The sequence below is a fragment of the Typopeltis vanoorti genome, chromosome 12, assembly GCF_054136105.1.
Source record: "Typopeltis vanoorti isolate ZY-2024b chromosome 12, IOZ_Tvanoo_1.0, whole genome shotgun sequence".
Classification (NCBI taxonomy): Eukaryota; Metazoa; Arthropoda; class Arachnida; order Uropygi; family Thelyphonidae; genus Typopeltis; species Typopeltis vanoorti.
Genome location: NC_143560.1, coordinates 32,921,454 through 32,942,562, shown reverse-complemented (window position 1 = coordinate 32,942,562; position 21,109 = coordinate 32,921,454). Strand labels below are relative to the sequence as shown.

The following is a 21,109-nucleotide window of genomic DNA, read 5'->3' as shown; positions in this document are numbered from 1 at the left end:
CTCCTCCCCCATCATCAACTGCTCTCAATCTCTCCATGAAGTCACATTCACAAGATTGAAAGACCTTTATAAACTGCTCATTAAGTATCTCCACCACACATTCTGCAAGAGCTGTCTTTATACCATTTTCTCCAATCAATGTCATCCTTCCATAATCATTCTTTCTTTTGCTGGCTTCATATCGAAAGATCTCCTTAGGATTCTTTTTGTCTTCATTAGCTAACTGCTGTTCATATCTCACTTTTGCTACCTTTACCAACTAAGTCACCTGTCTTTCTGGTCTTTGTAATCCTCATGGAATTGGTTATTTCCACTTCTCTTATGCTGCCTCCATAATGCTCTTTTTCTCTGTATCACATGCTTAATCTCTTTATTCATCCATTTCACACCTACCTTATTTAACCTTCTCACCCTTGGAATACATTTAGACATTGCATCTACTAATAGTTCTTGAAAATCCCCCAAGCTGCACTGATCTCTTTTCCAGCTAAATATATGTCAATCCAAATAGAGAAATCTGATCATGTTTGGAGATCAAGGTATTATCAAAAGTAAAGGAAAGTGAAGTGAGATACTTTTTGTGAGAAATAAGACAAGAATGTTTTACTAGCACAGAAGTTCACAAGGATTATCTGTACCCTACTAAAGAATATCAAGGAGATAGGAGTTTAAGGAATTGGTTATGAAAGCTCAGAGCTTCAAATGATATAAGGTTTGTACTGCAAGGTTTATCAAATAAAGAAGAATGGAGTATACTGTCATCAACAAAGCTGTAGATAACATTTGGATTCAGTGAGAGACTGTCATTTATGAGCTACAGGAAGAGTTTAGAAAAGAAGAATGGTAAAGAAAGAAACTTACAACTGAGAGAAGACTGCCTAGTTGAACCACGTAAGTCAAAGGAGTTATTCTGCTCTGATGAGCAACAGAAAAGATAACAGAATGGTAACTAATGCAGCATTGTGAATGAACTGCATGAAGAGTTTAGTAGACCAGATGGTAATAAGACCATGGCAGTAGATGATATATATTACTATATAATTTTTAAGGAGTGTGTAAAGGTGGTTACTGTGCCCCTAATCTAATTGTTTGTCAACTAATGGAAATAAGGAGATATTTAAATTTAAAAAAAAATTAATGCAATGAAGACTTACATTAATATTTTTAATAGCATAAAGTTGCCCAAGTATCAGGGGCATCTTCAGTATGAATTCAAAATTAAACAAGGCACACATAACATAATGAAAACTCATTGTGGTCGACACATTTTCAACAATGAGAACATGTCAACCATATGTGAATAAAGAAGAGTAGCACAGTCTAAACTGCTATGAAATGCCAACAACATTTCTATATATGCTATTAAAAAAATTAATTATGAAAGTGTGTGAAGGAGAACAATTTGCCATAAAGATGATAACTTAAGCCCATCAGTTTCACTTTATACAACTGTTTTATTAGAAACAACTTTTATGTAGTACTTGTCTTTTTCTGCAAAATGCTATGTTTGAAGGAAACGGATGTTCACCATATCATACTGTTTTGGTTCATGAAATCTAATACAGATTTAATTTGTGGATGTTCATTACAATCAACAGCTATCGATCTGCTAGTTTGTCTGAAGTATGATAAATCACACTTGCATGGAATTTGATATACAGTAGGATAAGCCAAAGGAGGAATTTTGTCCTTCATAGAGCTTAGAAAGGAGGAAAATTTATTAATTGGGCAAAAAGCTACTCTGAGGCCAATGGAATTAAGTAATCTGAAGATTTGTTCAGAGACACCTCTGATATATGGAATGGCAATACAGCTGACAACTTCTTTAGAATTGACTCCTTTGAAGACTTCAATAATTTGACAATAAACTGTTCTATCTTTAAGGCTTTGCTAGCAGCAGTCCTGACTTTGATGTTTGGTGTGTGTGTGTGGGGGGGGGGGGTCCCTCTATTGTAACATGTGATTATTACAGTCTTGCAACCTAGTTTTGGTTCAAGCGGATACAAAAGTAACTCATTCTAACTCTGCATGATTTGATAAATTTTAATTCAACTTATTCTTACTCATACATAGTAGTTATCTCCAGAAGTTTCTATATGATAAAAAAAATGCATCTTGTCAAATATTGATATTTCAGAATTAAGGAATATAGAGGTATTCTTAATGTAATTGCATTACCTTGATGAGTAATGACAAAAAGATGTTCATCATGAACTGGTTCTCTTCCATGTAGCTGGGATAGAGACTGCTGACAGCTAAGTAAACGATCAAGCTGAAAAACAAGAGATGAACACAATAAGATGAGGACCATATATTAACACAAAACACAATATTTTCTGCATAACTTATGATGTACATTATAATAGGTCATGATAACCTCTTGCTATCATTCTTGCAACTCCTTGAAGGTCTAATGTTTAAGTGTAATTCACAAAATGTGTTAGACCCTATTCAATTCATTTTGTCCATCGTTGAGATTCCCAGAATTGTTATTCTGGGAATCTCAACATTGTCAGATTTACCTCACGTTTGCTATTTGGAATCCTTACAGATTTGTTTAGAATATCTTCATTTTCATATAAGAATTGTAACAATGCACAGAAACCACACACTGAATAAGTGAAAAATAGTCAACTGAAAGCCTAAAGTCCTGAGAGGTAATTAGACCTCCCTTGAGTGGGCGGTCTACAAATTACCATTTACCAAACGTTGAGAAGTTTTGCACAATTATATTGTTTACATTAACTATGCAATGAAGCACAGTAATATTTTTCCATAGTAGCTGCAAAAATAAGGAAACTTCTATAAACCTGAAACCAAGAGAGGAGCTGGTGATTAGCAAAAAAGAGCAGCCTGTTTCATATGGAGTTTAAGAGCATTGCAGGGATTATAATTCTTTAAAGTTCTTTAGTACCACTGATATAGTAATAGCATTATCGTAATCTATATGTTGAGAAGAATGAGCAGTTTGTTAATTTTATATTCTTTTGGCAGTGTAGCCATTGGATAAAAAGGTACTGTGAATGAAGGTAAATTCTGCTCTGAGGGAAGCCTAACTGGAACAGATTGATTACTCTGTTGATAAGTGTTTTTTAGAAAACCATATTGTTGTGAAGGGGAGATGATAGGAAAAATTGTGACTGCATCAGACCCACATGGATAGGTTTCCAGTAAACTGGGAAAGAAAGGGTATCATTAAGATGATACCCTTTCTTTAGATACAAGATTTGAGAATGGTGGTAATGTTCTGAAATGTTCCACATTTCAGAATCTCAATAATGTGGGTGTGTGGAACTTCCCAAGATTTAGGAAAGAGAAATTCTTAGATCTTCTGTTCAACAACCAAGGCTGTTTATCTGCACCCTCAGAGAAACCCCCCTTTTAGGACTTTAGGCTTTCAATCTAATATCTTTACTTATTCTTGGTGTGTGTGTGTGTGTGTGTGTGTGTGGTGTGCGCATTGTTACAAATCTTGTATTGTATCTCTAATGATGTCTCTGTGATAACAGAACCATTAAACCACTGTTTGATTTATTCCTTGTGCTGCTTTCATCCCATTAAACTGTAATATGAACTCCACCATTCTCCACACACACACACACACAACACCACAGAGCAGGAGTCAGCTTAGGCATCCATCATCAATTCCGCTATAAACCAAAACTGGTTGCAGACATATTATATATGCTCACCTTGTAGCACCAACCCACAATATTATGCATGTCTTCAATATATATATACGTGGGTGCAGGTGGTGAAACCAGGGGGGGGGCATCAAAGGGGCCCCCCAAAAAAAAGAAAAAGGTAAAAAACACTAGAAAATTTTCAAAAAATTTTTTTCCTAATTAAAATTCATTTTTTTATTTATGTTGTGTCATGTCTTCTATTTCTATACTACTACTACTTATTATTATTATTATTACCCCAAGACCTCATGGAGTCAAAGACTCATCTGGGAGGTCCTTTTATCACACACACACATCTCATCACACCGAGCCTTAAACACGCTCAAACCCCTTGCAGACACCACTCTCAGGCAAGGCATTCCAATCATTCACAACTCTGCATGAAAAAAACCTGCCTCTCACTACCCTACTCACACCCTCTTTATACAGTTTCCAGGGATGACCTCTGGTTCTCCCCTGATCTCCCACTATTCTCTGTAGAATTTCTCCACCATTGATCTTATAACATCCCCTTACCAACTTGTAGGTCTCTATCATATCTCCCCTCTTCCTCCTCTCCACTCTCCAAATTACATCTTCTCAATCTTTCCTCATACTCAACATTCCATAGGTCAGAAACTACCTTAGTCAGTCGCCTTTGGACCCTTTCCAACATCTCTTCATCCTTCTGAAAATCCGGTAACCAAATCTGGGCACAATAGTCCATGTGTGGCCTAATCAAAGCCTTATACAACAGAACAAGAATCTCCCTACTTCTACACGTCAGTGTCCTCTGCATCATTCCCAGAAGCCTTTGTGTTGTTTTCACAATTTTGGCGATGTGTCCCTAAATTTTAGATCCTTATCTGCTATCACCCCCAGATCTCTTATTTCCTCTACCTCCAACAATATATTCTCACCAAGCATAAATTCTGCATCCCATCTTTGTTTTCAAATTTTAAAACCTTACATTTTGCAACATTGAACTCACATCTCCATTTCCATGCCCAATCACTCAGTTTATTCAAGTTTTCTTGCAAGGCCACAACATCTTCACTACTCTTTATGGTTCGTCCCAACTTTGCATCATCTGCAAACAACTGAATATCTCCATCCAAATCTTCGCCAATATCATTAATATACAAGTTAAATAGTAATGGCCCTAAAATACACCCCTGAGGCACTCCACTAGTGACTTTCCTTTTCCTGGATATCACACCCCCATACACAACTTGTTGATACCTATCAGATAGCCAGTCTCCAATTCAATGCACTAATCTAATATCCAACCCCCATCTGCTCTAGTTTCACTGTCAACTTATCATGAGGTACTCTATCAAAAGCTTTTGCAAAATACAAGTATATTACTGTGTATCCTTCTCCTCTGTCCAAGGAAGCAGTCACTTTATTGTAATAAGTAAGTAGATTACTAAAACATGATCTCCCTTTAGCAAATCCATGCTGTCAATCAAAGATTATACCATTGTTGTCTACCCAACTCTGGATCCTAGTTCTCACAAGCTTCTCCAACAACTTAACCACAACACCTGACACACAGATAGGCCTATATTATTATCAAGTCCCACAGCCTTATTTACATCTAGTTTACTCAACTCCCCAAACACCTCTTGTTCACTTACAGTCAGTCTCTCCTCTCCATAATCATCAACTGCTCTCAATCTCTCCATGAAGTCACATTCACAAGATTGAAAGATCTTGATGAACTGCTCATTAAGTATCTCCACCACACATTCTGCAAGAGCTGTCTTTATACCATTTTCTCCAATCAATGTCATCCTTCCATAATCACTCTTTCTTTTGCTGGCTTCATATCAAAAGATCTCCTTAGGATTCTTTTTGGCTTCATTAGCTAACTGCTGTTCATATCTCTCTTTAGCTACTCTCACCAACTAAGTCACCCTCCTTGCTTGGTCTTTGTAGACCTCATGAAATTGGTTATTTCCACTTCTCTTATGCTGCCTCCACAATGCCCTTTTTCTCTGTATCGCATGCTTGATCTCTTTATTCATCCATCTCACACCTACCTTATTTAACCTTCTCACCCTTGGAATACATTTAGACATTGCATCTGCTAGATGGTTTTTGAAAATCCCCCAAGCTGCATTGATCTCTTTTCCAGCTAACTCCTCATTCCATGCTACACCTGCAAGCTGTCTCCTGAGCTCTTCATAATCACCCCCCCCCCTTGTAGTTCCACATATACCATTTTCTCCCAGGTGGTCCTTGCACTGCTGGTAACCACCCAGGTAATCACTTCATGGTCACTCACACCAATTGGTGGATACCTCATTTATAATTACATCCTCTGATGAGATGACCAAATCCAAGACCCTTAATCCTCGTGTGCCCTCTGTTTCATAGTGTCTGAGGTAGTTATCCCTCAAAAACTCAAGAAACTCATTTTCTTTACTTCCATTTACTATCTCATCATTCCAGTCTATATTGCCATAATTAAAATCACCCATAATGATCAGCCTTTTCTTATTTGCTTAGCTACTTTGACTATACATTTCACTATCGCCACCATCCACATTACCTGGTCTATAACAACATCCCACCAAGTATTTGATTCCATTCACCTCCATCTCACACCATACTGCCTCAAAACCACTGGCACCACTTCCATCTTGCATCTCTACTTTGTATGGACATAACTCTTTCTCTATCATCAATAACACTCCCCCTCCCCTTTTTACCCTTTCTATCCTCACGAAACACATCATACCCTTCCATCTCTATTCCTGTCAGGATGTCATCCTCTTCCAACCATGTCTCACTTATTCCGACAATCTTTGGGTGAACAGACACAATTAGTGCAACCATTTCATCTGCCTTGTTTCTTATACTTCTAGCATTGGTATACAAACATAACAGCTCATTTCTGGATCTACAGCTAGTTCCACTGATACCACTCACTCGATGTGATCTCTCCATGCTAGACTGGGGCCATTTCCCTTTCTGCTTCTTCATTTTAGAACCCTTTTCAATTCCAACTGTTTCCTCTTCATCCCTGGTCATCCCATTCCTTTCCTGCCTACACATGCTCTCACCTCCTCTTGGAGCATCCACCTTTCTCATGCTGTGTACCCCTGTCCACCCTGATCCTCCCCGTTTCCCTGCTCCTCTTGCACACCCATTCTCTCATTTTCTATACTCATACCACTCACTTCCCCATTCATATCCACTTCTTCAATCTCTCCTGTCTTACTCTCCTGCTCTTCCACATCAATCCCCTCTCGATCTGATTCATTCTCTCTATTCACTTCTCTACCTTCCAGCAGCAGTCTCTCCAAGTGACTCACACCATAACCACTCAAATGTAGTCCATCGCTCCCATACAGCTCACTTCGTCCCTCACACTCATTTCACATATTAACAAACTGTACTCCCATCTCCTCACACATTTCAGCCAGCATATCATTCATAATCCTTGCTCTCTGCCTCATTTCACCACAGTCATACCTAGGCAACACACTGATTACCCTTCCTGTCACACTATTCTCTTTTATCCTTCCAAGCAGCCTCCTGATATCAATTCTGACATGCTCTTTGTCTCTCTTGTACCAATTAATACTATTAATTCTTTTGCTCGCTCCTGCCTCATATCCAATGCCTCAATCACTCTACTCATTTACCACCTGGAAAACATACCTTGTGCATTCTATCCTCTAGCACACCTTTAATAATGGAGTTGTCATACAACGCCACTTGCTCATATTTCGTTAACTCTTTCATGCCATCATGATTTATTTTAATAGTTTTGACCTGAATTTTCTTAATTTCATTCCGCATCCATTTCATTTCTTGCCTCATCCAATCCAATTCAACTTCTGAATCTCATGACACATTCTCTCTATCATTAAATCTTTCTAACTTTCTAACTCTCGATCCCCTTTTCTCACTTTCACTCTCATTCATCCTTCTTTGTTTCCATACTTTCGGTCCAACATACGTCCAACTTTCGCTATCATTCTTCTCACTTTCACTCTCATTTATCTTTCTTTGTTTCTGTACTTTCGGTCTAACATGCATCCAACTTTCGCCATCATTCATTCTTTTTTTGCTATCATTCATTCTGCGTCACGCCATTTCTAGTTTCATTCGTTCTCTCAATTTCGTTTCCTTCCGCCACTCTCACCTCACTTTCGCCCCTTTTAACATCCATATGAATTATGAATTAACGATTGTTGTGGATGCTCAGTCATAGGTTGTATGCGATGAATAGTGTGTATTCTCAAATCATCTACTCAACTCAGGGTCCTCCCGCCAAGATTAAATCCTGAGTGCGCTACTGCTTGAGTGGTCTGAAAAGTTCTTGGCCTAACAATGAAAAAATGAATTTATAATTTTGAAATTATTTTTATTTTTCAACATAATCTCCCTTAAGACTAATACATTTATTCCAGTGATGCTCCAGTGCCATTATCATGTCCCTTAGTGGTTCTCAGTAAGATCTTCAAAATACTCCTCTACAGCTGCAATCACCTTTTGATTCGAAGAAAAACGCTGACCAGCAAGCAAGATTTTTAGTTTTGGGAAGAGATAGAAGTCAGAGGGAGCCAAATCTGGGGAATAGGGTGGATGTTCCAACAATTCATAGTGCAGATCCCTTAATTTTCCCATTGCCAAAACATCGTCATGAACAGGTGCATTGTCTTGATGAAAGATGATATTTTTCTTCTGCAAACCGGGTCTTTCCTCACGAATTTTTTCGTCTAGTCTGGTTAAAAGATTGGAATAATATTCCTCGGTTATTGTTTTACCCTTTTCAAGATAATTAATAAACAAAATGCCTTTAGCATCCCAAAACACCGATGCCATGACCTTGTCTTCTTTGTTGCTGAACAACTGGCTTCTGTCCACTGTTTTGATTGCTGTTTGGATTCTGGTGTGTAATGGTGAATCCAAGTCTCATCCATAGTAATAAATCGATGCACAAAATCAGCTTTATTCTTGTTGAATTAAAACACATTTAAAAGCAGCTTTATTCTTATTAAAACACTCCAAGCACTGTTCGGAGATTTTCATGCAAGTGCATTTTTGATCTGCGTGTGACACCCATCTTGCGCAAAGCTTTTTCATTTGCAATTCTTCATGCAAAATATATCCTACACGTTCTTTTGAAATGTCTATAGTCTCAGCAATTTCATGCACTTTGACTTGCTGGTCATCCAATACCATATTGTGCACTTGATCAATGATTTCTGATGTTGTTACACTTTTTGGACGTCCTTCATGTGGATCATCTTCAAGGCTGGTACAGCCACGTTTAAACTTGAGAGCCCATTTCTTAATTGTCAAAAATAGAAGAAAAGAGTGCCCATAAACTTTTATGAACTTCAAATGAAGTTCTTTTGGCATTAAACCTTCTTTTACAAAGAATTTTTGCGCAAAGCTTTTTCATTTGCAATTCTTCATGCAAAATATATCCTACACGTTCTTTTGAAATGTCTATAGTCTCAGCAATTTCATGCACTTTGACTTGCTGGTCATCCAATACCATATTGTGCACTTGATCAATGATTTCTGATGTTGTTACACTTTTTGGACGTCCTTCATGTGGATCATCTTCAAGGCTGGTACAGCCACGTTTAAACTTGAGAGCCCATTTCTTAATTGTCAAAAATAGAAGAAAAGAGTGCCCATAAACTTTTATGAACTTCAAATGAAGTTCTTTTGGCATTAAACCTTCTTTTACAAAGAATTTTATAACCGCACAATACTCAATTTTATACTTTTCAAGGGATGCAGACAACACCTTGGCTTCCGACAGCTGTATAAAAAGAAACTACTTGATAGAATGACTTGCAATTTCACATGGATGCTTATGACTGATGTACCAACTTAGAAAAAAAAAATCTTGCCGATAGTGTTGCCATCTATTGTTGAGGGTGAGAACTTTTCAGACCACCCAAGTGGATATATATATATTTATATATATATATTAATATTTATCTTGCACATAAGAGGTACAAGAACTATATCACATCAGTGCTGTATGTGAGGCACATAATTAGTGTTGAGAAAGAAGAATCCTATTGACATTCTTCTTAAAGAGCTGTAGGTTGAAATTGTTGGGAAACACATCATGAGAAATGCTCCAGCAACAAAAATCATAGAGTTCATACAAAGCCATCTTTGTGGCATTGACATGTTACCATAGAGCTAAAGACTTCAACTCTTCAACTGCACTCTTAACCAAGAAATAAATAGGCTGAAATATGCTGCATCATACATTTCAGCCATTGCAGACAACTTTTTTTTATATATGAATTGTTCACTGTAACACAAAATTATCTCAAGTAAGTCATATGCTGTATTTTCAATAATTCCTCATTAAGAGTGCCCTATTAATAAACTTAATGGAACATAAAACACAAAAAATCTTCACACAATAAGCATATTAATAATAACAAGCAATATTAATTTTAAAAAATAAAAAGATAACTTATACCTGCAAGTAGTCTCCATATAACATGCCACTTGAAGTTAAAGAGCTGTCTCCATTTTGATTAACTTGTCCATCAGCAATTTCTGATCTGTCAGACATGCTGTTCACCAGTTGAAAATATGAAAACAATAAATTTAGAAAAAAAAAATATATTAATAAGGTTATGAAAATTTTTAATTATTTTTAATCTTATGACACTAACATGACCTTTTGTTTATAATGTGAAAATGTTATTGTAGATGTAATTATTATTTTTTAAAAAAGTAGCAATTATGTCTTATCCACATAGCTAAGGATTTGCATAATTTGCAAATTTACAATAGTTGTACAAAGAATGATGTGTCCAATAATTAAGCTATCAGTATCATATATACACAAAAGGGGGTTGACAGAGAATCTATACTTTGAAATAACAGCATGGATTTACTAAGGGGAAGGTTATGTCTGAGCAAATTGCTCAGACATGATAAGAGTTAGAATGGACATGGAATGGATATACCATGATACGTTTAAATTTTGCCAAAGCTTTTGACAGGAAGACTGTTGCATAAATGTGGATAATAGGATTGCTGAGTGACAGAGAAGTATATGGGGGATATGAGCCTGCAAGATTTAAGTTTACCAGTGGTGTACCACATGAATCAGTTCTTGTTCCATTGTTAATCAATCTTTGCATTAATGACATTGGGAAGGATTGACAAGTGACAGAGAGCTGTTTGCTGATGATGCAAAAAAGACAGGGTAATAAGGAATGTAGCTGATATACGTAGGCTGTTCAATAAGTAATAAGACTATATTTATACAGAAAACAGATTACCTTTAATCGTCATCATTTACATGGTCTTTTTTGAAGTAACTACTGTGAGACGCGATGCATTTGTCCCAACGTTGCATCCACTTCTTAAACACATGTGAGAGTCCGTTTTTTGAGTTCTTTCAAAACCACCTCCACAGATTTTACACATGCTTTGTTGCTTTTGAAATGGTGGCCTCTTAGTGGTTTCTTGAGCTGAGGAAACAGCCAGAAATTGGACAGTGCGAGATCAGGACTGTATGGAGGGTGTGGTAGGATATCTGTGTTGTTCTTCTGCAAAATCCACTACACAACCAGCAATATGTGGCCTTGCATTATCGTGGTGCAATAAGAAGCCATTCTTCAGCAATGGATGCTTCCTTTTGACGTGCTTGATGATAATCGCTGCTGTGTTGATCATTGTCTCTGTGATGGACGTTGAAGGTCTTCCCTCACGTTCGAGATCTTCCACATTTTGCCTTCCTTCCTTAAAAGTTTTATGCCAGTGGAAAACACTTGCCCCCGACATTGCTTCATCATTGAAAGCTTAGCGTATCATGTTAAAAGTGTCCGATTCCGATTTTTGCAAATGTACACAAAATTAAATCACATAACGCTGATCCAAGAACACTTCCATTTCGAAGACTGGTCGCACTTCGTAGGCGCGCCGATGAGCACTTCTGTTTAGTCACATGACACTCTGGCACATCAGCCCATATGTGCCATCTATCAGCCTCTTTTGTTAATACATACAGCAACATTTCTTTATTCCACAGAAATTAATATTGTGATGAGTGGTTTCGCCACAGTAAAATTAGTCTTATTACTTATTGAACAGCCCACATACAATACTTGTAGAATAATTTGAATAGGATGGAAATGTGGGCATGTGAAAATGGTTATCAGTTCAACATTAGTAAATGTAAAAGTATGCACTTTGGTGTAATGAGATATTCAATGTCATATTATATTGGTGGATTATGCTAGAAGAAACTGGCACATAGTGATGCTGATACAGTGAAGAGAGTGGAAAGGAGAGTGTTGACAATATTGGATTTGTGTAATACAGATTATAAGGATAGCTTGAGAATTTGTAGGATGCCAACACTAGCAAACAGGAGAAAGACCGATGATATGATTGAGATTTGCAAACTTCTGAAAGGATCATACAGGATACCAACCAGTGGCGACTGGTACATAAGCACTGCAACACTACAGTACCCCCAAGGAAAAAATGAAAATTTAGATTTTGTTTGTGTTTATAAATAATAACAATACTTACAACATTATATAAATGCAATACAACATGTTAAAGGTTACAGCTTATGTTTTAACAGTGATTGAATTGTTAACAATTGTTCGATTAACGCTTTAGATTATGAAACAAATACACTGTGATCTAACGCAGTGTTGGAATTATCACGTTCGACCAATCGCAGACAAACTTGCCGATATTCGTTTACGCTTGTGATTGCACATTACAAATCATTGCAACACTGCTCGGTTGGGCAGTGTAACATATGCTTGCACGCGTTATTTCTGTGAGATACGAAACTTTTATTATTGGTGCATGTTCGTGGTGAGGGTGAACTATTTTTTGCAAATCTTATTTTATTCTGTTAAAATAACATATAATTATATATTTATTATAGATACAAGGCTGAATTATGACGAGTGTCACTGTTGAAAATATGAAAAGAATTATATTTTTTCAATTATCGTTACACAAAACAAATACACTGCGATCTAAAGCAGTGTCAGAATTATCGCTTTTGGCCAAATGCTGCCAGACTTGCCGATATTTGTTTGCGTTTGTGATTGCACATTACAAGTCATTCCGACACTGCTTGCTTGGGCAGTGTATTGTATGCTTGCATGCGTTATTTCTGTGAGATACAAAACTTTTATTATTGGTGTTTGTTCCTGGTGAGGGTGAAATATTTTTAATAAAGCAATTTTTTAATGTGTACATTTATTTATGAGTAAATTGGTTACTGATTAGGAAAAAAGAATTTTTTATTTTTATTTTGTATATGCAGCACCCCCACTTAAAATTTTCTCCAGCCGCCGATACCAACAGATTGAATTTTTTATTTTATGGAAGGCCGGAAGAGGATGAGGGGGCATCCATGGAAGTTGAGAATGAATGCAATGAAGAAGATATTTCTTTCATAGAGTGACGCATGATTGGAACAGATGGCCTTTAGAGTCTGTGAGTGCAAGCAGTGCAGAGGCGTATCTAGGGAGGGGGGGGTGCGGAAGGGGGGGGGAAGTCCACCCAGAGCAGCACTTTGAACCTTTTTTGAACTTTTGCAGTTAATTCTAAAATACAGTCACGAGAACTCATTTCCAATTATTGTAATACTGCTGCGAATTTTCCTCACAATTGCTGTGACTGTTGCTAGTTGTGAGAGGCGTTTTTTTAAATAAAACTGATTAAGAATTATCTACATTACTATGAAATAGACCTCGCCAATATCATCGACGATTTTGCTAACAGAACAACAAGAAAAATAACATTTTAGAATGTTGAAATTAAAGTTTTACTTCAAAAATAAATATGGTGTTTTAATTTATTTCCCTATTCGTCGTTTTGACTTTTTTGTAGTATTTTTGGTGTGTATTGAGAGGGGCGGCAAAAGCTCTGGCTACACCACTGAAGCAGTGCAAATGAATGCAAGAGAAGATATGAGCTGGTGCAGGTGATATGCGGCCTCCCTTGATGAGTCTTTGACTCCCTGGATATCGCACAATAAAACTGTGTATAAGCTCTTCTAAATTAAAATTATAAGAAAGTCCGCCTCTATCGATATTGTTGCTAGACCAATCAATCTTTCTTAGTTCATTGCTGTTTGCAAAGAATTTTTAATCAGTTTAAGCTTTATTTGGAAAAACTTCTTTCCGCACTTGCTACGCTAACAGGAACCAGCGTAGCGACGATGCCTACCGCAATATGGCTGAACGAGCGCCCTTATTAAGTCGCGCCGTGAGGAAGGCTGTCTCTATGCTACACCCTGTCGACGGTACTGCTCACCTGCTTCCACTCTAATTGATTAAGTTTTCCTGAATTTGCACTTCAGTATGCTTGGTGAACAAAGCTTTCTAGACACCAAAACCATTTAAATGTAGTCCATCAGCATTGTACAAATCCTTCTTTCCATTAAATACAGACCAGATCCACAAATTCTACATCATTCTTTCTGCACAATTTATGTATAGGCTCATTAGCTAGCAACGTCCTCTTCTTCAGTTCGCCTTTATCACAGAATACTGATTGCTTCTCAAATCATTTGTGCCAGCCAAGATAATATAATCATTTCCGTTGACTTACCTTTTTTGCATCCGGATGGCGTGACTAATGCGTGAATTTTTGTACCAGAGAAACACGATTTTGCCATACTTTCATTAAGTACTTCCCTGATCATGGAGTCTCCATAAATAATTTTCTCCTTAACTTATTTTTTTTTTTTTTTTTTTTTTTTTAGCTCGGTCTTTATTACTACTTCGGATTGCCTGCTTCTGTCTCTTCTCTCGGCCCTGTCAAGTTCTTGCCGCCTCTGCAAGTTTTCAATTTCGTGCTATTTCTTTAATAATGCCCATTTCGTTCTCCTCTATTTCCTCGGTCGCCGTTCGACATTAATAACATTATTTTCAACATTAATAACAACATTGCTATCGCAGATACTGTCTACTCTACTAGCATTTGCTGGGGTCTCGTCACAGGGATCCCAGATACACTGGAAAAAAAATACGGGCCACTTATGACTGAGGGTGAAAGTTTAGTATGCGCATCCATCACATATGCCAGTCTTACAAATTAATGATTCTAACTTTCCAAGTATGTGCGTGGTAAGGTTTACTATGCACACACTATGCTAAGTATAAGTAAACAAATAGTAAATCCAATTGTTAGGCTGCATATTTTCATTAAGCCACTTTAAGTTGCCTTCAAGTGGTTTTTTGCTTACTATTATAGATACAAAATAGATTGTTAATACAGTAATGCTCTTCTCACATGAGAATATTCTTATTAATCAATCAGTCTTGCTCACTCTTGCAATACTTTTCTGAAGAAAGAAACGGGACGATCCCGTATTTTACGGGACGTCTGGGATCCCTACCTAAGAGGCACTCACTACTGAAACATTTAATACACAATCTAATGTTTTAATGTAATATATGATGATACATCTGGTTTGACTAATATCCCAAGTTTAAGTGATCATCAAGACTTCGCAGTTAGCTACCATCAGTCATATAGGGAACATACATGTTTTATACAGCCATATCCCAATGTATCGGATAGAAGCATGTGGATTAGACTGTGTTGTGCAAGTTCTCCTGAAACAAATGAACGGACATTTTTAAATGACTGTAATATATTTTATAATTTTGATCAGACCAAATTGTATAATCTATCTTTTAGAATTCCAATATGTTCTAATATTTTTTATGGAATAGGAAGTATGGGGGGATTAAGAATGACAAAGTATGAGAATGACAGAAGTGAATATGTGCATGGAATAAATAGTGCAGAAATAGATACACACATATTGCTGAGTGATATACTAAAGAATGTGAGAGAGGTTCAGGAACAAAAACAAGCATCAGTGGGAGTAAACGATGTCAAGTTAAGAAGAAGCAAAAAAGATGTTGTGCTGTATGGGAATTCTATGGTGGAGTAATTAAAGCGTGTTATCCAGGGTCAAAGATTAAGGATATAACTAGGGCTGTGAAATTGCAGAAAGATAGAGTGAGTGAGATTATTGCAGTTATAGGGACGAATGATCTACGTAGCGAAAGATTTTCTGTAAGACGGGATTTGAAGAATTTAATGATTGCAATGAATGCAAAGAGTGAGAGTGGAAAGATCATGAGTGTGCTACCACAATTTGATTGTGATGAAATGAACAGAAGAGCAATTATAGTAAATGGAATGGTGTCCAGATTGTGTAAAAGGTTTTGCAAAGAAATGAAACTGAATATTCATTTTATGAATGTCTGGGATGAGTTTGATAAAAGGAAGGAGTATTTTAAGAGAGATGGTTTGCACTTAAATGGATTAGGAGCTTGGCATTTAGAACATTTATTGATAAAGGACAGAGTAAAGGGTCATAAACAGGGAAATGGGATTTGCTAGGGAGGCAGGTGATAGAGTTAGCTGTAAATAGTACTAAGGTCATTAATCGTTGTGAAACTGGGATTAATTGTTCGCAGAATGTTAAGAGTAGACAGAGTGAGGTAATTCGCACACAGGGATATTATGGGAGGAAGGGTGTATTGCAGTTTATGTATACCAATGCTCGAAGTATTAGGAATAAGTGTGAAGAATTTTTGTCATTACTTAGTACAACATGGCCAAAAATTATAGGAATTAGCAAAACTTGGTTAACCAAGAATGATATTGTTATTGGGATTGAATGTAAGGGGTACAGTATTTTCAGGCAGGACAGAGATGACAGAATGGGGGGAGGGGTTTTATTAATGATAGACGAAACATTGAAGCCAAAAAAGATAGAAGTACCTCACTGTGACAGGTATGTAGAGGGCAGTTCATTAGAGGCTGTTTGGTGTGAGATAGAGATTAACAAGGCGAAATATGTAATTGGTTGTTGCTATAATCCAAGGGGAATGAGGGAGAATGTAGATAGCATGTATTGGCAAATTAGCACGACGAGTAAAGGTCAAGTAATTATTATGGGGGATTTTAACTTTGGGGACATAGGTTGGGGGAAGGAATAGTCACAAGGAACAAAGGAAATGGAGTTTATACAATTGTTAAGAGACAATTACCTGAGACAGCATGTGATGGAAGGGACAAGAGATTCTAGAGTGTTAGATCTGGTCATAACATCGGAGAACATATCAATAAGTAATTTAGTTACAATGTCTCCACTTGGGGAAAGCGATCATGTGGTCTTGACCTGGGAGATTGAAAGACGTACTGAATATTCTATTAAGAATGGGTATATGTGGAATTACAAGGCTGGTGATTATGGCAAGCTGAGAAGTCAGCTTTCAGCTGTATTATGGCATGAGAAATTCAAGGGGAGAGATGTTGATGGTGCGTCGGAGATTCTCAAGGAGTATTTGAAGAAAGCTGTATCAGACTGTATTCCCAGAGTCAGAAGGAGAAATCAAGTAGGAGTAAAATGGATGACTAATACTATTAAACAAGAGTTGCAGATAAAGAAAAGGTTGTGGAAGACATATAAAGAAAAAGGTGATGAACGTTCCAATGAGCAATATAAGGTACAGGCAAAGAGAGTAACCTGTATGGTAAGGAAAGCCAAAGCTAATTATGAGAGGAAGCTAGCTGATGAATCCAAAAGAAACCCTAAAGAGTTCTTTCGCTATGTGGCTAGTAAAAGGAAGAATATCCATGGAAAGATTACTTTAAAAAGTGTTGATGGTAAGGAAATTACTGAAGCTAATCAAATAGTTGAGTTGCTTAGTGATCATTTCGCAAAAGTGTACCATCTTCGTAGTGATAGTGCAGTGTCAGATGTGCCATTGACTGATGAGAGTATAGAGATAGATGAAATTGAGGTGCTTAATATATTAAAGAACCTTAATGCTAACACTGCCATTGGGTTAGATGGCATATCGGCCCATGTGTTACGAGAATGTGCAAGAGAATTAGCAACTCCTCTAACCAGGATGTTTAATTTAAGCCTCAGTTCTGGTAAAGTGCCAATAGAGTGGAAAGAGGGGAAAATAGTTCCATTGCACAAGGGAGGCTCTAAGACTGATGTTGCAAATTATAGACCAATCAATATATCTGGAGTGGTGGTTAAGATTTTGGAGAAATTAGTTAAAATTAGAATTCAGGACTGGGTGGACAGCAATATGATACTTTATAAGGGGCAACATGGTTTTGTGAAAGGTAGGTCTTGCCTAAGTAATTTGCTTACGTTCTATAATAAAGTAACAGTGGAGTTGGATAAAGGAAATCCTTACTCAGTGATACTGCTTGACTTTGCAAAGGCTTTTGACAGGATTCCACATGGAACTCTGTTACATAAATTAGAGCAAATGGGTTTGGATCCGAAGATAGTGATTTGGATTAAAGGATGGCTGGCAGACAGATATCAAAGAGTGGTTTACGGAGGAGCTGAGTCCAGGAAAAGGCAAGTGACTAGTGGTGTACCTCAGGGCTCAGTCTTGGTCCTCTATTGTTTAATTTGTACATCAATGATATTGGAAATACCTTGAATGGAAATATCCACTTGTTTGCTGATGATGCAAAATTGGGAAGAGCGATAATCAATTCAAATGATGTGGATATTTTACAGAATGACTTAAACAGGCTGACGCTATGGACTGAGGTAAATGGCTGTCAGTTCAACGTGGCTAAGTGTAAGGTGATGCACTTCGGGAGGATGACATCGCATGCTGTTTACTATATTAACGGAACTGAACTGCAGGAAGTTGATGAGACAAGAGACTTGGGAGTTATTGTGGACAGAGAACTTAAGTTTAAGGGCATATTGCTAAGATTGCCAAAACATCACATCAAATTACATGGTTGTTGAGGAACACACTAACAAGCAGGGATAGGGAAGTTATTATTCCACTCTATAAGGCATTAATAAGGCCGCATTTGGACTATTGTGCACAGATCTGGTCGCCAGGATTTCTTGGTGACCAGATCTTGGTGCAGAAGTGGTAGAGAGGATTCAGAGGCGGGTTACAAAGATTGTTGCAGGTCTGTGGGATGTTCCCTATGAGGATAGATTGATGATCTGTGGGCTCCAAAAACTAGCTGATAGACGTAGGAGAGGTGATATGATAGAGGTATTTAAACTGTTAAAGGGATTTTACAGGATTGATACTGATGATATTCTTAAGACCAATGCAGGATGTGAGAGAACGAGGGGCCATCCCTGGAAATTGTGTAAGAGTGTGGTTAACAAGGGTGTTAGGATTAGATTTTTTACTTGGAGGGTTGTGAATGGGTGGAATGCTTTGCCAGAACTGGTTGTGAATGCTTCAACTGTGAATGAATTTAAGGAGAGGTATGACAGGTATTGTGTAAATAATGGTTAGTGTGTCAATGTCGGGTATCCCGCGATGAGTCTTTTGACTCCATGGAGACACCGTTAAAATAATAATAATAATAATAATAATCTCTCTCTCTCTCTCTCCAGTTCCAATTTCCTTTCAACATAACCTTTAATTTTCTTAACGAATACATTTCACACACACTGCACTGCACAAAATCTCGGGGAAATTTTTCAGGAACAAAGAGGGGTTTGAGGATTTACATATTTATTTCTACACATTAATATAAAAGTTTCAACAAACTTCATTAAAAAAATTAAATAAAACGTGCCTTTTAAAATGTAATGAATCATTAGCAAATGTAACTAATACTTTTTACTATACTTGTTATCCGTAAACAATAAAAAGTATTATTATTATTATTATTTAAAATATTAGTTTGAAAGATAAATAATGTACTCAATATTCTCTACGCTACGTAACCAAAAATAAATAAATAAAATAACTGTGCGGTTAATAACATTATTTTCACTGGTGAACTGCTAACTGTAAATTATTATTATTATTATTCATGATACGCTGATTATAATATTATGTTAATTATATTAAAAATAAGGTCTGTGGAAACTGAAGGATATATAAAAAAAATGCAGAGGTATAACACCGTTAAATATAGATTATAAAATAATTTCAAAAATTTTTATAAACAGAATACAAAACTATTTACAGACGCTTGTATCGTCTGCTCAAACATGCAAAGTAAAAGGAAGAAATATAGCATTTGATACAATGAACCATGAGTACATCTTTGACGTGGCAAAAGAAATGTGAAGGTTTTTATGATAATGCAGAAAGACATATAATCATAAATAAAAAACATATCACGCCTTTCCAAATCAACTCTTCTATACGACAAGGTAACTCCTCCCACCTCCCTCTCTCTGTCCATTGCCATTTTCGTATTAGCACTTGAATAGGCTGACCATACGTACCGTTCTGAAAGGGACAGCCGTTTTTTCATATTTCCAGGTAATAAAAATGTCAGTTTTGTTCCGTTTTTAATAAAAAACTATAAATATACTTTAATATTGTATAAATTAAAGTATATTTTTAATTTACTTTAATGGTCAATCATAAATTATTATTCATAACCTATAATGTTTTGTGGATCAGTGGACCCTCATAAAATCTATAATTGTGAGGCAGTTGGATACATGGAATAAAGAAAACATTCCTGTATGAGATAGATGGGTACAGATTTTTTCTGAAATGAGCGATAAACGCATAGACCTTCAAGACTTTTGTAATATTGTAGAGTTTATTCTTTGTCTTCCAGGAAGTACAGCACCTGTTGAGAAAATATTTTCTATTGTGAACAGTATGTGGTCAAAGGAGAAATCTAAGGATTTCTAAGGTCAAAGGAATAAGTGTTGAGACAATGAGGGCTATGTTAGTTGTAAGATAAAATTGTGTGATGGAGCGTGGGAAGTTTTATGATAAGGTGTTGAAAGACGTTTTCTGCGTATGATCACTTCATCGGAGAAATATTCGTTGTACGATCGTGGTGAAATACAGTCCCCCTCTACGTCTACCTAAATTTTGTATGGGTTCTATCACCGAAGAATAATGGTAAGCTCAATATGTTTATGTAATAAAACTTTTTTTTTTGCCGTCTTACTTTTTCATGCATACAGAATATTACATAACCTCGTCCCGTTTTGCCATCCCAATGTCCCGTTTTTGTCTCAAGGAAATATGGTCAGCTTACACTTGAACCACTAATTATTATTATTAGAGACCTCCAGGCAGTCAAGTCTCCATCGAGGGAAGCCCATAGATCAACCCCACCAGATGACATATCTTCTCTTTAACTCGTTCACACTAGATGTACCCACCACCAACTTCAACAGGCAAATTGTTCCACTCACTCACTGTTCGATGTGAGAAAAAATCTACTCCTCACCTCTTTCTTTACCGCACACACACACAATTTTCACGGATGTCCCTTGTTTTTCTTCCCACCTTCCATAAACGAAAAATTTCATCAGTCGATAACTCATAACATCCTTTCAGAAGTTTCAAGTCCTCTATCATATCACTCCTATTTTGCATGATTACCAGTATGTGTGCAGTCTAGATACTCTCAGTCTGTCCTCATAATCTAAAAAAAAGAAG

At 36.8% G+C, this 21,109-nt stretch overlaps 1 protein-coding gene across 2 annotated transcripts in view; it reads right to left on the bottom strand.

The window, feature by feature from the left end:
• v (Tryptophan 2,3-dioxygenase vermilion) overlaps window positions 1-21,109 on the bottom strand; it is a 243,195-nt gene that overhangs the window by 191,207 nt on the left and 30,879 nt on the right. For both annotated transcript variants that reach the window (XR_016549167.1, XM_090401607.1), the window contains exons 2-3: window positions 10,141-10,237; window positions 2,179-2,272 (exon numbers count right to left, since the gene is read on the bottom strand). Coding sequence is in view for 1 of the 2 variants with exons in the window: in XM_090401607.1 (XP_090257733.1) it covers window positions 2,179-2,272; window positions 10,141-10,237 (191 nt within the window). In the remaining variant the exon portion in view is untranslated. The remainder of the gene's footprint in view (window positions 1-2,178; window positions 2,273-10,140; window positions 10,238-21,109) is intronic.